The sequence below is a fragment of the Hipposideros armiger genome, unplaced genomic scaffold (genome assembly GCF_001890085.2).
Source record: "Hipposideros armiger isolate ML-2016 unplaced genomic scaffold, ASM189008v1 scaffold_665, whole genome shotgun sequence".
Lineage (NCBI taxonomy): Eukaryota > Metazoa > Chordata > Mammalia > Chiroptera > Hipposideridae > Hipposideros > Hipposideros armiger.
The window spans coordinates 113,817-126,223 of record NW_017732015.1 but is presented as its reverse complement, the minus strand read 5'-3'; the positions used below and the strand labels follow the sequence as shown (position 1 = coordinate 126,223).

The window sequence follows — 12,407 nt, the reverse complement described above, 5'->3', positions numbered from 1 at the left end:
GGAAATCAGTCTCTATCAATCTTTACGAAGGTGTGGAGCAATATTTTTTGGTGCGTAGAGTCACTGGCATTACAATGGCACTCCCCCCACACACACACACACAGGATGTGAGGCTTGTCTAGAAAGATCCAGCTGTGTGTTTCAGTGGTGCCAGCAAGTCAACTATCCTGAAAATAACAAAAAGACAAGTCATGTTTGTTGGCAGCTGCAGCTATTCTAAGACCATACTTCCTTCCAATCAAAATATCTCTTCACTCAGGCCCATCTGAGGATCTTTGTTTATTTATATTCACAAAAGTTTTCTTTGTAGTGGGAAGCAGGGGAGAAGCTGAGTGACAAAGACCAAGGATGTCTGGAGAGAGGTGGAATTCGGTTGACCCCACAGCATCCTTGGACTGAATTCAGCACCCCTTTGGGGAGAGGCACTGAGACACAGCTACCGGCACTTCTTGGAGACCTGTAAGCCCCTGATCAGGAGAACAGCTGCTTGGGGTCCCAGCTGGAGAAGAAGCCATTCCTCTCCCTACACCCCACCCCTTTTGTACAGAATCCACACAACCCGAAGGACTCCAGGATTACAAGCTTCAGGGCAGTAGTTTTCAAATCTGGTCCCAAGACCAAACCAGCAACACCAGCAGCACACTGGAATTGCATAGAAATACCAATTTTCTGGCCCGCTACAGTAATATCAGAAACTGTAAAGTGGTGCCTAGCAATCTGGGTTTTAACAAGCCCCCTTAATGATTCTGATGCAGACATGCTGGATTTGAACTGCACAATTTAAGAAGCCATCCACTCCCAGGTTCGTGTAAATTCAGGGTCTGCACATGCATGAACGTACAAATAAGAAAAACCTTGAATTTTGTGCCCTAGGCACATCACTTGTTTTTGTCACCCTATCCACGCCCTGAGACCAATGCTTTAGGAGACTCCAATAACCGCAACATTGGCACCAAATGGATGGGCCTTTCCCTAATGGGCAGTGGGTGACTGGTCACTCAGAGGGGCAGCTCCTGTGAACAAGTGGGAACAAAGCCCAAGGGAGCCATGGAGCAGACTGATTAGAGAGTGTGTGAGGCATACCTGTGGAGAACCATCCCAGAAACCACTGGGGATCTCATGGCCGTGGTGGGGGTTGGAGGAGCTTCAGAGGGAGACCTGGGCTTCTCCTCTCCCCATGGAAACTGAGAGTTAGCAAACTTTTGGCTATGGGAATCAGCATGGCAATATTTACTATCTCCTATTTACTAGACATGTAACTGAGCCCCCCATGTCTCACACTCTCTCATTGAATTCTCAGTGCAAAGGTAAGTTTTATGATCCTGGTTTTGCAAAAGAAAAAACACAGACAAAATGATTAAATAATATGTGGTATATCTCAAGCTGATGAGTAGTGGACTGAAAATTCGACACGCTTTATTTACTACCTCTCAAATTTGTTGCCACTTGCACTGGGGTTAATGAATATCCACGGGTATGACTTCCATTCCCCTATCTCAGACAGCTGACTGCTCAGCACCCTGGTTTGCTCCTCCACTGTCTCCTATTCAAATTCCTAGAGAGCATTTGATGATTATTTTTCTTCTGCCCTGGACTTTGAACCCTGGAGGACTGGACATGACTCCTGGAATTGACTTGTTGGATCCTTTGAGAAAAGTCCTAGGAAGAAGCATTCTTGACCCGGGCTGCCAGGACTATACCACCCTTACTTCACTCAGACCCTGCCTGACATTGCACATCACTATGAATGTCATCTTTTTAAATGGAATCTCATTCAAGGCACCTAAGGTTTACAAATAATTTAATAGAGTGCATGCCTTTAAAAACTGTTCTGTGGTTGGGCAGAAGATGGGCTTCCACATTTAGAGCCACAGACACACAATGACTGAAATTTTGGGTAGATAGTACATTGTTCACCTCTGCACTGCAACTTTAATCCTGTAACCATGAGAAAGCTGACATATGTCTCCAGGTCTTAGTTTACCCTCTTTCAAAACTAAACTGGGGATATGGATGCCCTGTGCTCCCATGGCTTAAGCGGCCCTCAGCACATCATATCCTACTCCGGTCTTTGCAAGAGTCTGCCTCACTCATTCACCCCGCCCATCAATGAGGCTGAATAACTGAGGGTGTGATAAACTGTTGGTCAAGGCATGAAACGTTTATTGAGGGTGACTTGGCTCTGTGATAATTTAGATTATCATGCCCTGCCTACCTCAAGTCCAAGGGATTGCAAGGGATAAGTGTGGCTTCTGGGCAACAGGGTTTGGGGGTGTAGAGACCATGAGGTTGGAGAGCCAGCCTACAGAGTAGGGAGGACAGCTACACATTGTTTTCTTAAGGTTTAGAAAGACTATTGAAAAAGCATGGGGTCTGTGGGGAGTTCTCCATTCTGGCCCCCAGTGCAACTCCTACAAGGTGCTCTATCCCCTTCTCCAACCTGTCCTCAAAGTGTCAGGCATGTGGCAGTGCCATAGATGAAGCTTCCTTTGCCAGCACTGTCCCTGCAGCCAGAGCCATGGACCAGGACAGTTACATGGAGTATTTTCTTCCTTGCAGCCAGAAGATTTGGAATTTGCTAATCATTGAAATGCAAATTGTTAGCTGAGGTTCCTTAGTCTCTGGGAAGGGACCCTCTCATGTTTTACTCATAGCCTTGTACAAAGAAGGGTTTGTGAGCTTGGAAGGACTGAGCAGCAGTCCCAGGCATGGTCTCAAAGCAAACATCCTTAAAGTGCTTCCACTGGAGAAAGCTCTTAGGATTTCGAAACACATGTGCCTCTTCTGCGAATGCGACCTTGGTTTTGCCATATCTGGTTTTCCCAGAGTAACTAGAGGTTTTAAATGTGTAAGATGGCCTGCATAGAAAGAAAGCTGGGAGGACTAGATCCCTCTTCACAGACAAGTCAGATTACTCTGAGAGAGGAAAGGCAGGGGTGGGGCAGGACAGCTGCTGTGAGGCCCAAAAGGAGGCCTGGGTCTCCAGAGCCTCTGAGGAAGGGGCAGAGAGGAGGCTGGTCTGGGAGAGAAGAGACTCAGGCCAGATCAAGGGCTTCCCTCCCTGAACCCTCCAGACAGGAGCACAGGTAAGAAAACCCAGTCAGGCTCTTCTCCACCCCTACCTCTCCCACCACCCACCCACACCCTCAAGTGGCAAGCTCCTTAAGGCAAAGACTTTCCCCTTGCCCCTCTTAAATCACATTTACATCAACACATTAAAAATGAAACACAAAACTCAGAAACCACTTGCTTTTCTAATCCTTACCCTTCTCCAAGAAATGTTAAATGTAAGTTCAAGAAATAATTAAGCAAAGCCTTTTATCACAGTCTTCCCTTCTGTGAGAGACACTGTCTGGTAAATCAAGAAAAAACACACCATTTACCCACAAAACTAAGCACAATCCCTTATTATTATACAGTTAACCAAAACACAATTGTATATAATACAATTTACACAGACTACAATTACACAAAAGTAATGATGCAGTGTAGATGGCAATGACTTTCATGTAATCAAAAATGAACGTGTCCTTGATTAGGCATGAAGGCATGGCAGACCATCCCTATTGATCAGTGTTCCCTCTATTGATCTACACTTTGCAGAGGCTGTGCTGGCTGACGATTTCCGACACTTCCCCATCATCATTCACAAAGACTCCAGGGGCAGCAACCACTCGGAGCAGCATCTTCTATTCTGAGGTCTCCAAACTAGCACATTCTAATGAAGCACCCATGTTATTACCCACATGCCCAGCTTCTCAAATGGAATAAAAAGATAAAGGAGGAGAGCCAGGAGTCAGTATGATGTATTGACTATCACGTGTGCAGTTGTATTAACAGAGAAGCATGCTCATAAAGTTCCACCAATGACATCACTCATTCCAAGCATTAGAGGAGACTCACATCTGTGTAGCTGATTTCTGTGCCACTCAGGAGAGACACCTGCTACTTCTCACTGCTACTCTTGACTGGGGCAGTCACCTACAGCTCTGGGTGGGTTCTCTCTCAATCCATCTTTCTCAGTATTTCCCAAGGACCCTTCTTACTAGTAGGCAGATCTGACCACCTTGCTTTCTGACTCTTGCCTAGAGCACGAAGACAAACTCCACAGGCAGATAAAATTCTTCATGATTAATACGGGGCCACATCTCTAACCACATTTTCACATCACATGCTCCACCTGAGTGACCTACTATAGCCACGGAACAGTCTTTTATCAAATCTAAGACACTATTCATTGTAAGACATACCACTGTTTTAGATGCCACTAAGATAGATAAATAAATGCTGCCAATTAAACTATTAACATCAACTGTGAAATGTGTCCAAATATTACAGATTTCAGAATGAAAAACAGGTATCTTGTATTGGTGAAGTGCTTGCAAGCACGATGCCTCCTGTTTCTGTGCCATTTCACTTGCAGCATCCTGTCATCTCATCCCACAGGCACACCTCCCACCCCTCAGCCGGGTCTCTCCATCCTGTAAGCTGCAGCTCAGCACCACTCCCTGAAAACCTCCTTGATGTCACTTTCTCTCTGTTGGGCTAAGTTGCTGCTGCCATATGTCCTACCAATAAGGGTGCACGTCTTGGTCATGTATTGTACTTTATCGTAACGGCTAGTATATTCCCTGATGAAATTTCACCAAAGACCCTATTTCACCAGCACATAGGCTAGCACTTAACACATATGATTTACCCACTTAATAAATGATATTGTAACCAAAGGGAGTAGAATCTGAGACATAAAGGAGGTAAATACTAGAGAAGAAACATGGGGAACATGATGAACCTTGCTGAAAATTTATAATCGATTCTCTTTAATGTTCACCAGTGTGTCTTTGAATCTAGAAACTTCCCATATAAGAAGAGCCAAATCCCAGGAGATGCAAAGAGATACAATGAGCTTTTCTAGATTTGCAAGATGCAGAAAGTGCTGGTTCTTTCTCTCTGTCCAGGGCCTGCTCTATTCTAGGCCAAAGAAGCAATGGGTCAGGGGCAGTGACAGCAAAGGCGAGTTACCCCAGGAGACCCTGTGTACAGCTGAGAACTGCTCAGTCCTCTGCTATGGGGTTCCCAGCAGGCCTGACGCTTACACTTTCTCCTAGAGAAGACACACACTGCAGTGAAGAATGAAATAGTGTAGGAGAAAAGTCATTCCTCCCTCCTTTATGCTTTACAGTTAACTTCAAAGTAATCAAATAGTGTTTATGCACCAAATTTTAATCCTTTCAGAAATGTATAGTTTGATTTAATTTGCATATCCCATTTACTGCAAGTCAACCTGAAGAGAGACTCAACTAATTTAAACCATTTTTCTCTGGGTCTGAAATCCTTTCAGAAATATTTTCCATTAGGCAACTCAATTATATCAAATGTGTCTAATGTCAGTGGATTTGAATTTTGCTTAAAGAAACTCATATTTAGAACAGTGAGAATAGGAAGGGGACGGGGGAACACAGGAGAACAGACAATAATTACCTGTCTTTGATGCTACACAGATCAATGTGTAAATCACTAAAATTCCCCAGGGAACCTTGCTGAACTGAAATGAGGTCCTTGGGCTGGTTATCAATAAAGATGAGCCTCATGCAGCCTTGGAAAGCCTTAATGGGATTTAAGCATTGGGAAGCGGTGAGATTGTCAGGGCACCCTGTGAGACAGAGAAAAAAATGAAGAATCCTGAAATGATCAGTCAGTGCTTTGGCGACCTATCAGGAGAAGACCTTGAGGTCTAATTATTGTGGTGCTTTTTCAGTCACAGCAGTGCACACATTTTTTTGTAGTAAATCCTAGCATTTTCAGAGAGGGGACAGAATTGGTACAAAATAAGGCATACTCAATTACTGTATAGAAGAAAAACAAATATATTAAAAGGAATACCAATGCTACAACATGAATCTCATTCTTACTTCACTTTTCCTCGTGGCAAGCCATGTGCCCCTCTTCTGCATGGTGCACCTCACTCATTCCAAGGAAGCAACATGTCATAACTACTTGGGAAGGTCAGTTCTGTCTTGAAACACATTTTTAAATACACAACTCAATTTTTAATTACACTTTTAAAGGAAATTATGCTTTGGGTAAGGATGGCAGCAGAGTAATTATCTGGTTAATTGTTAGCATTAATAGGTTTAGTTCTTGACAAATGTATAGGTACTAACATAACTGGAATTTTAATGTGATGTGCAATCGAAGTCCAGATGCTAAAATAATTAAAGGTTTAAATGCACATAGTTATAGGGTTGTAATAGCACATGTGAAAGGCTAACACTATACCTTTTTAAAGGATGTTCTTTAAAAAGAAAAACATGATATATATTTAGCATAGCTTGAAACCATGGCATATGAGAAGTAGATACTTCTCGTGAACACAGGTAGAGAGCAATGTAGGTGTATGAGCGCTTGAGCTATTTATAAGCTCCATCTCAATTGTTTTAGTAGGTTCAGACCATATGGGAATACAAGCTTGGAAACACAGCAATAACCCATAAATAATTGGGAATTATTTCAGCCATCTCTAATAGACAGTCACTGCTGGGCTGACACCCGGCAGCTAGTTAACAGCTCACAGGCACACACACCATAAAATGAAGAGAAATGTTAGGACTTCTAATTGAAGCTGTAGAGAGAATTTATGTAAGTTGGCTATTATTACTGAAACTCATTTTTCACCTTCCTTAAGTTTACAGTGTACGTATGGGGCCCTTGTTTAAACACTGCTCAAATCACAGATAAATCTCCACCTTCTGGGCCCATTGCCCTTAAGGCCCACCTCTAAGAACAACCTGGTGGAAGGAGGTCATTTTGATTTTGAGGCATTCAAGCACTTACACGTCATAATTCTTCTACATTTTTTTCACAAAATATTGAATAAATACAAGATTGCTTTCTCTCTCTCTGTTGGAAACATTGCATATGATCCAAAATTACACAACGTGTGAAGTATATCTTTGGGGCCCCAAGACCCTCCTTCGACAGCCTTTGTGCTTCATTAGTTGCTGTCCCTTTGCTGTCACTAGTGGGTTGTAGAGAACACAGATCTGAGGGGGAATCCCCATTCTACTACTCCCACAGATTATTTCATCTCAGCAAACGCCAGTCTTATTTGCTGTGAACCGGGGCTGCTATTACCTACCTCACATAGTTACTGCATGAATTAAATGAGGTAAGACCCATAAAACATTGACAGAGAACGGAAGTATTTCCTTCTTAAGAGAATGTGCTATCCACGCACACATGGGGAATATTGGGGATGAAGCACAGAGGCCCCTCCTGAGGCCCTGCAATCAAACCACACATACACTGTTCCATACTGCTTCCCTTGTAGGGCACCCCACGGTGTATACCTCATCTGTGCAAAGTCCCTTTTGTATTTCAAAGCTTGTCCACATGTCACGGGTCTAAGAGGAAGGATTTGTAAATTCCATTAAAGAGACTGCACTTTATGATTTTACCCAAAACTTCTCTTCAGTTTTTTCATGGAAAAAGAATGGGAGACGGTAGACCAGGTTCAGTCTACACATGTGTATGCACAAATGTTGAAGTCAGTTTGTCCATTCCCTGCCGGGTAGGAAGTTCTGTACCTTACATGTAAACGTTAATCTCACTGAACTCTCCAAGCAATTCTGCTTTGTTTCTCTGTGGCCTACATGGAAGGTAAGGGGCTATAAGTATCCTGCTCAGGATTAGACAGCTATTGAGATTAATTAAGCTTTAGACTAATTACTCTTTAGAGATTGTTTCTAAAATATAAGCAACTGATTAAGAAATTGTATATTAATATTTTAATGAAAGAAACACCTTGCAAAATAAAAAACTAAATAAAGAAATATATACATTTGGAAAATGTAGTGGATGCCTAATCATATATTTTTCATCTTTACCAGTTTGCCCTGTGTCTTTGTCTTAGGAAAGGTTCCCAGGTTTCACCCAGCACTGGCGAGGGCAGGATCTGTACTGGCTGCCCTGGTGGAGCTACAAGTTCATGGGCCTTCTATGTCTTCCCCATTTTTAGCTGCCCCTCTCCTGGCATGACCGCCAGGGATATGGGGAAGGAAGAGACAGGGGATTGAGATAGCAAAGCGGCAGAGAAATGGCCCGGATGGCTGAGCGAGCTGGCTGTTCCCTCCCACCCGGATATTTCCTCTTTTAGGCACTGCTGACTGTGGGTACTTTTCTCCAAGTTTTCGGCTGAGTTTCCCCTTTCGAGTGTGATCACAGAGCTGTGCATGGCTATAAAAATCTCCTTTGGACATGTTATGTAATGCCGGCTCTTATAGCTAAAGTTCTTTTTTTTTCCCTCAGCACTGACCTAGATAATTTATATCTGCACAGCTGTGAGTTTGCTTCGCATTTTGGGCTTGGGGGTGGGTGCGCGCGTGTTGAAAGAATGGTCTAATTGACAAAGAATCATCAGAATGAAATAACTGTCCACTATAGTCTCTCTTGCACCTTTATTTTCCACCTCCAAAGCTGGGGAACTGACCTCCAAAGTAGTAGCTACTTCCGGAATAAATCTGTATCCGGGTGGCGTCTTGAGCAGGGGACGCTGCGTCGTTATCCAGGGTGAGAGTGATGCGGTTCCTTCTGGCGTTGACGCTGACTGAATGCCATAGGCCGTCATTCAAGCCGTTGCCTGGAAAAGAAACAGGAAGGGCACACATAGGGGTGAGTGACTCGGGGAGCTTTGGGGAGAGTGGGGCCCATTTTCCTGGCCTCCTGTGGTCCCTGTGCTTTCTCAGAGTGGTCCCCACTCATCACTTTGCTTAAACCAACCCCGCAGCTGCTTCCCAAGAGTCATTTTTCTCTTTTTACCACTTCATTCTATCCCTTTTTTTAAAGTGGCTGAACAATTTGGGATAGTTGGTTTAAAAACAAAATGGCACAGCACAGATTGGTATGTATACTACAACCAAAGGTAAGCAACACATTAATTGACCTACTGCGATATAAACTCAGAGTAAAAGGCTGAAAAGGACGTGCTCAAAATGTTCCTGGTGGTTTTATCTCTGGGCAGTGAGATTACAGGCAATTTTAGTTTTCTCATTTTTTTTACTAATGGCTTATATCTCTATTTTAGTAAAAATAAACTATTTTTAAAGGCAAAAGTAGAAGAGGAAGGCTTGAGGCCAATGACACGCCAGGCAGAGGCAGTCTCCTGTTAAAGAGAGATAACAGACTAGTTCAATTCCAACCTTTCCCTTAACTCATATGACACTGGCTGAGTGACCTGCCTTCACTGAGCTCTGGTTTTATCATCTACAATATCATAATTTCTCTGTATTATTGTTCAGGGGATCAGTTCAGGTCAGGCAAGAAATTCCCTAGAGCAGTTGGGGGCATCGTGGGTGTTTGTGAAAAGTTCATTCTTCCCTCATTCTTTTGCCCCTGATGTCTTTGGTGTACAATCCACTGCTGGCCTACTTTATTGAGGAAACTATATTGGGAATTAGTCATGAGGGTATAAACTTAAACTGTTTCCTCCAAAATTTTGTCATCTGTGAAGGCTCTGTTGGTGCAAAGTTCTTGCTGAAGAAGACGGTCCAGTCACAAAGATTTGTGTGTGACAAGAGCAGAAAGCCACACATTTCTGTACTTAGCAGGCATGTATTCTACTTTGCTATGTACTGACTTGTCTTCCTTCTCATGGCCTCAGTTTCCTCCCCTACAAAATGGGGACAATGATTATACTTATAGGCTATTGTGAGAATTATACCAGTTAACACTGCAGAGTGTGTAGAAAGGTGTGTAGAAATATCACAAGTAGAAAAAGTGTGTAGAAAGTGTGTAGAAAGAGTGTGTAGAAAGGTAGAAAATGTTTACTAAAGCAGATGGACATAATGGCAACTATAAGACAACCCCTGCCCTGTGCAGTTTGGATATTAATATCACATGGTCTCAATCCTTGGGTAGGCCATAGTTAAGTGGAAGAGACACATGCAAAGTGGATTAAAATTCTGTCCTTTAAGTATTTCAGGCTAGTGGGATAGACAGTGAAGCAGGTAAACACCACATGCAATTCTGGGGGGAAGAGTAAATGTGAGAGCAGAGAAGAAAGGAGGCCTAAATTAACTCCATGTGAGGATCCCAAAAATGCTTCACAGAAGAGGTGATGACAGTTTAGGAAAGTTTTGAAAAATGAGCAAGAGTTCGCTACTCCTAGAGCAAGAGTTCCAGGAGACAGAGAACCTGTAAACGAAGCAAAGGTTTGGAGTGAGAAGCAGGAAAGAATAGGAAGGTGGGCAGGAAGAGGTGCCACTCACCCAGGGCCTCGGATGCCCATGCTAAGAAAGGGGTTTCAACTGTGTCCTCTGACACATGACTCTGGAGAGTACTTTATCTACATCAGTTTATCAGAATCTCAGGATGGGGCCCCAGGCATTTGCATGTTCAGAAGGCTCCCTGGGTGATTCTACTGTGCAGCCAGGAAGGACAATCACTGTTTTGGAACATGGACATCTGTGAGGGGTCTTAGCATGAATATTCAAAGATTCTTGCAGCAGAGGCAGGTGATGGGAGCTGGGAGGAGACAGGGGAAGCAGAATCGGGGGACTATTGCGGTCATAGCCCCAGAAGACAGAATGATGAAGTTCTCAGCCAGAGTAACAGCAGTGAAAATGGACAGTAAGCGTAGGTTAAGATCTATTTCTGGAGGTAAAATAGATCAGACTTGGTAGACCTTCCTGGACAGTCCCTGAGAACCCAGGGAAGAATGCATTCAGAAACAGAGCAGAGCTCTGCCTGGCTCCTGAGAAAAGCTACTGAAGTGCATGTGCTCGAGCCCTTGGATGGCTGGAGGTGCTGCCCAGGGAGAGCTCAGCACCAGGCTGTGGCCCAGCTGCATAGCACTGGGCAGCCTTGCCCCATCTGCCCAGAACAGCCCAGATGGAGGGACCCCTCCTGTGTTCGCAGCCAGGTCCCTTGCAGGCAGTCTTCCCTTCAGCCCTGAACATCTGCTTGGGGTGGAGCGGGAACCCAGGGGCTGCTCAGCCTGGCCACCCTACCTTCTTCCAAAGACCGGTGTTGGAGTTTTAACCACAGGGATTCTACTAATGAGGTAGAGGCTCTGTCAGGTGCCTCCTGGTGATGAACATTTTACTTCTGTCAGGGGCAGCTGGAGGACAAAGCCAGCTGCAAGTCCTCACTTCTGTTACTTTCATTTGCATAGTACTCTAAATACATCTGCATAATATATGAGACAACATTTGCAGACAGACTATAGACTAGGCTGGGAGTCAGTGAAGAGTTCAATACGTAGGGTGTAAATAGCCCCTAAGGGCCCAGCACCCTGCTAGGCATCAGGTACAGCAGAGAAGGAAGTACACGTGGAGGCCACAGTGAGTTTGCTGTTTAATGAGAGATACATCACTTATCTTTTAAGAGTTCTGAATGTGAGTTGACAGGGCCAGACCATTAGCTTTGTCTTCTGATTCTGGTTCCTTCCCCCTCCAACATCACTATCCATGTTTCTGTCTTTAAAATCATCACTTAATGAGGGTTTGCTTCATTGTGTGTTTCTTTTTGATCTACTTTTCCATCTGATTTGATCTCTTTTGCGCTGTCCCTGCATTGTCCCGAGTCCCTGCAGGGGGAGCCTGTGTGAAGTCTTAGCTTCCTTTAGAGGAGAATTATTAGAAGAGTAGTTCTTGATGCTGACCACACAAAGGGGTCACCTGGGGAACTTTTGAAAAGACAGGTCCTGGGCCACACACCAGGCTAATTAAGACAGGCTGCTGGGGTGGCCCCAGGCCCTGCAAGTTACAAAGATCCCCAGAGATTTAATTGTGCAGCCTGAGTTGAGAACTACTCCATTAAGCTTTCAGAAGAGGAAGGAAAGAAGCTGGGAAAATCAAGACTAGCTTTAGAGGAGCTGACCTGGGAATAGATTCCAGAGCAAGCCACGCGGCATACTTCCTCTGAAAACCGGCTTTCTACCCGGAACTCCTGTCCACTGTATTCTGTTAATCCATCCAAACAAGCCTAGAGGTTCATAAAGGCTTAGTTTTGAAGAACACTCTTTTGAAAGTACATGTTTAAGTGCTATTAATTATTGATTAGGGAAAATAAATTCTATCAGGGTGCTTTCCTTCAAAACTTCCCTGTGACAAACAGCTATGGAAAAAATAAGTTTTCAGTGGGAAGAACAGGAAACATCTTCACAGGTCAAAGTCTCTGGTGCTGGTGATGGGGGTAAAGGGGTGGGGGGAGAAGAACAGGGTATTTGGGGCCACTTTGCAGTGTTAAGCACTTATACGATTTCAGAGCTGAGGATGGAAGGGGGGCTTGGGTTCTGGAAAGACTGATGGATGATGACAAACATAAAACTTCTAAACTTTAAAATGATGTCAAATAATATTTGCCATCTCCCAGACCAGCAAAGAATAAAAACCCATTATACTCAATAT

The 12,407-nt window shown here is 44.0% G+C and overlaps 1 protein-coding gene across 2 annotated transcripts in view; it reads right to left on the bottom strand.

Annotated features, from left to right (window-relative positions):
- The window catches only part of CNTNAP5 (contactin associated protein family member 5), a 464,696-nt gene that overhangs the window by 362,251 nt on the left and 90,038 nt on the right, over window positions 1-12,407 (bottom strand). For both annotated transcript variants that reach the window (XM_019626328.1, XM_019626329.1), the window contains 2 exons: window positions 8,489-8,638; window positions 5,482-5,653 (listed from right to left, as the gene is read on the bottom strand). In XM_019626328.1, the coding sequence (XP_019481873.1) occupies window positions 5,482-5,653; window positions 8,489-8,638 (322 nt within the window). The remainder of the gene's footprint in view (window positions 1-5,481; window positions 5,654-8,488; window positions 8,639-12,407) is intronic.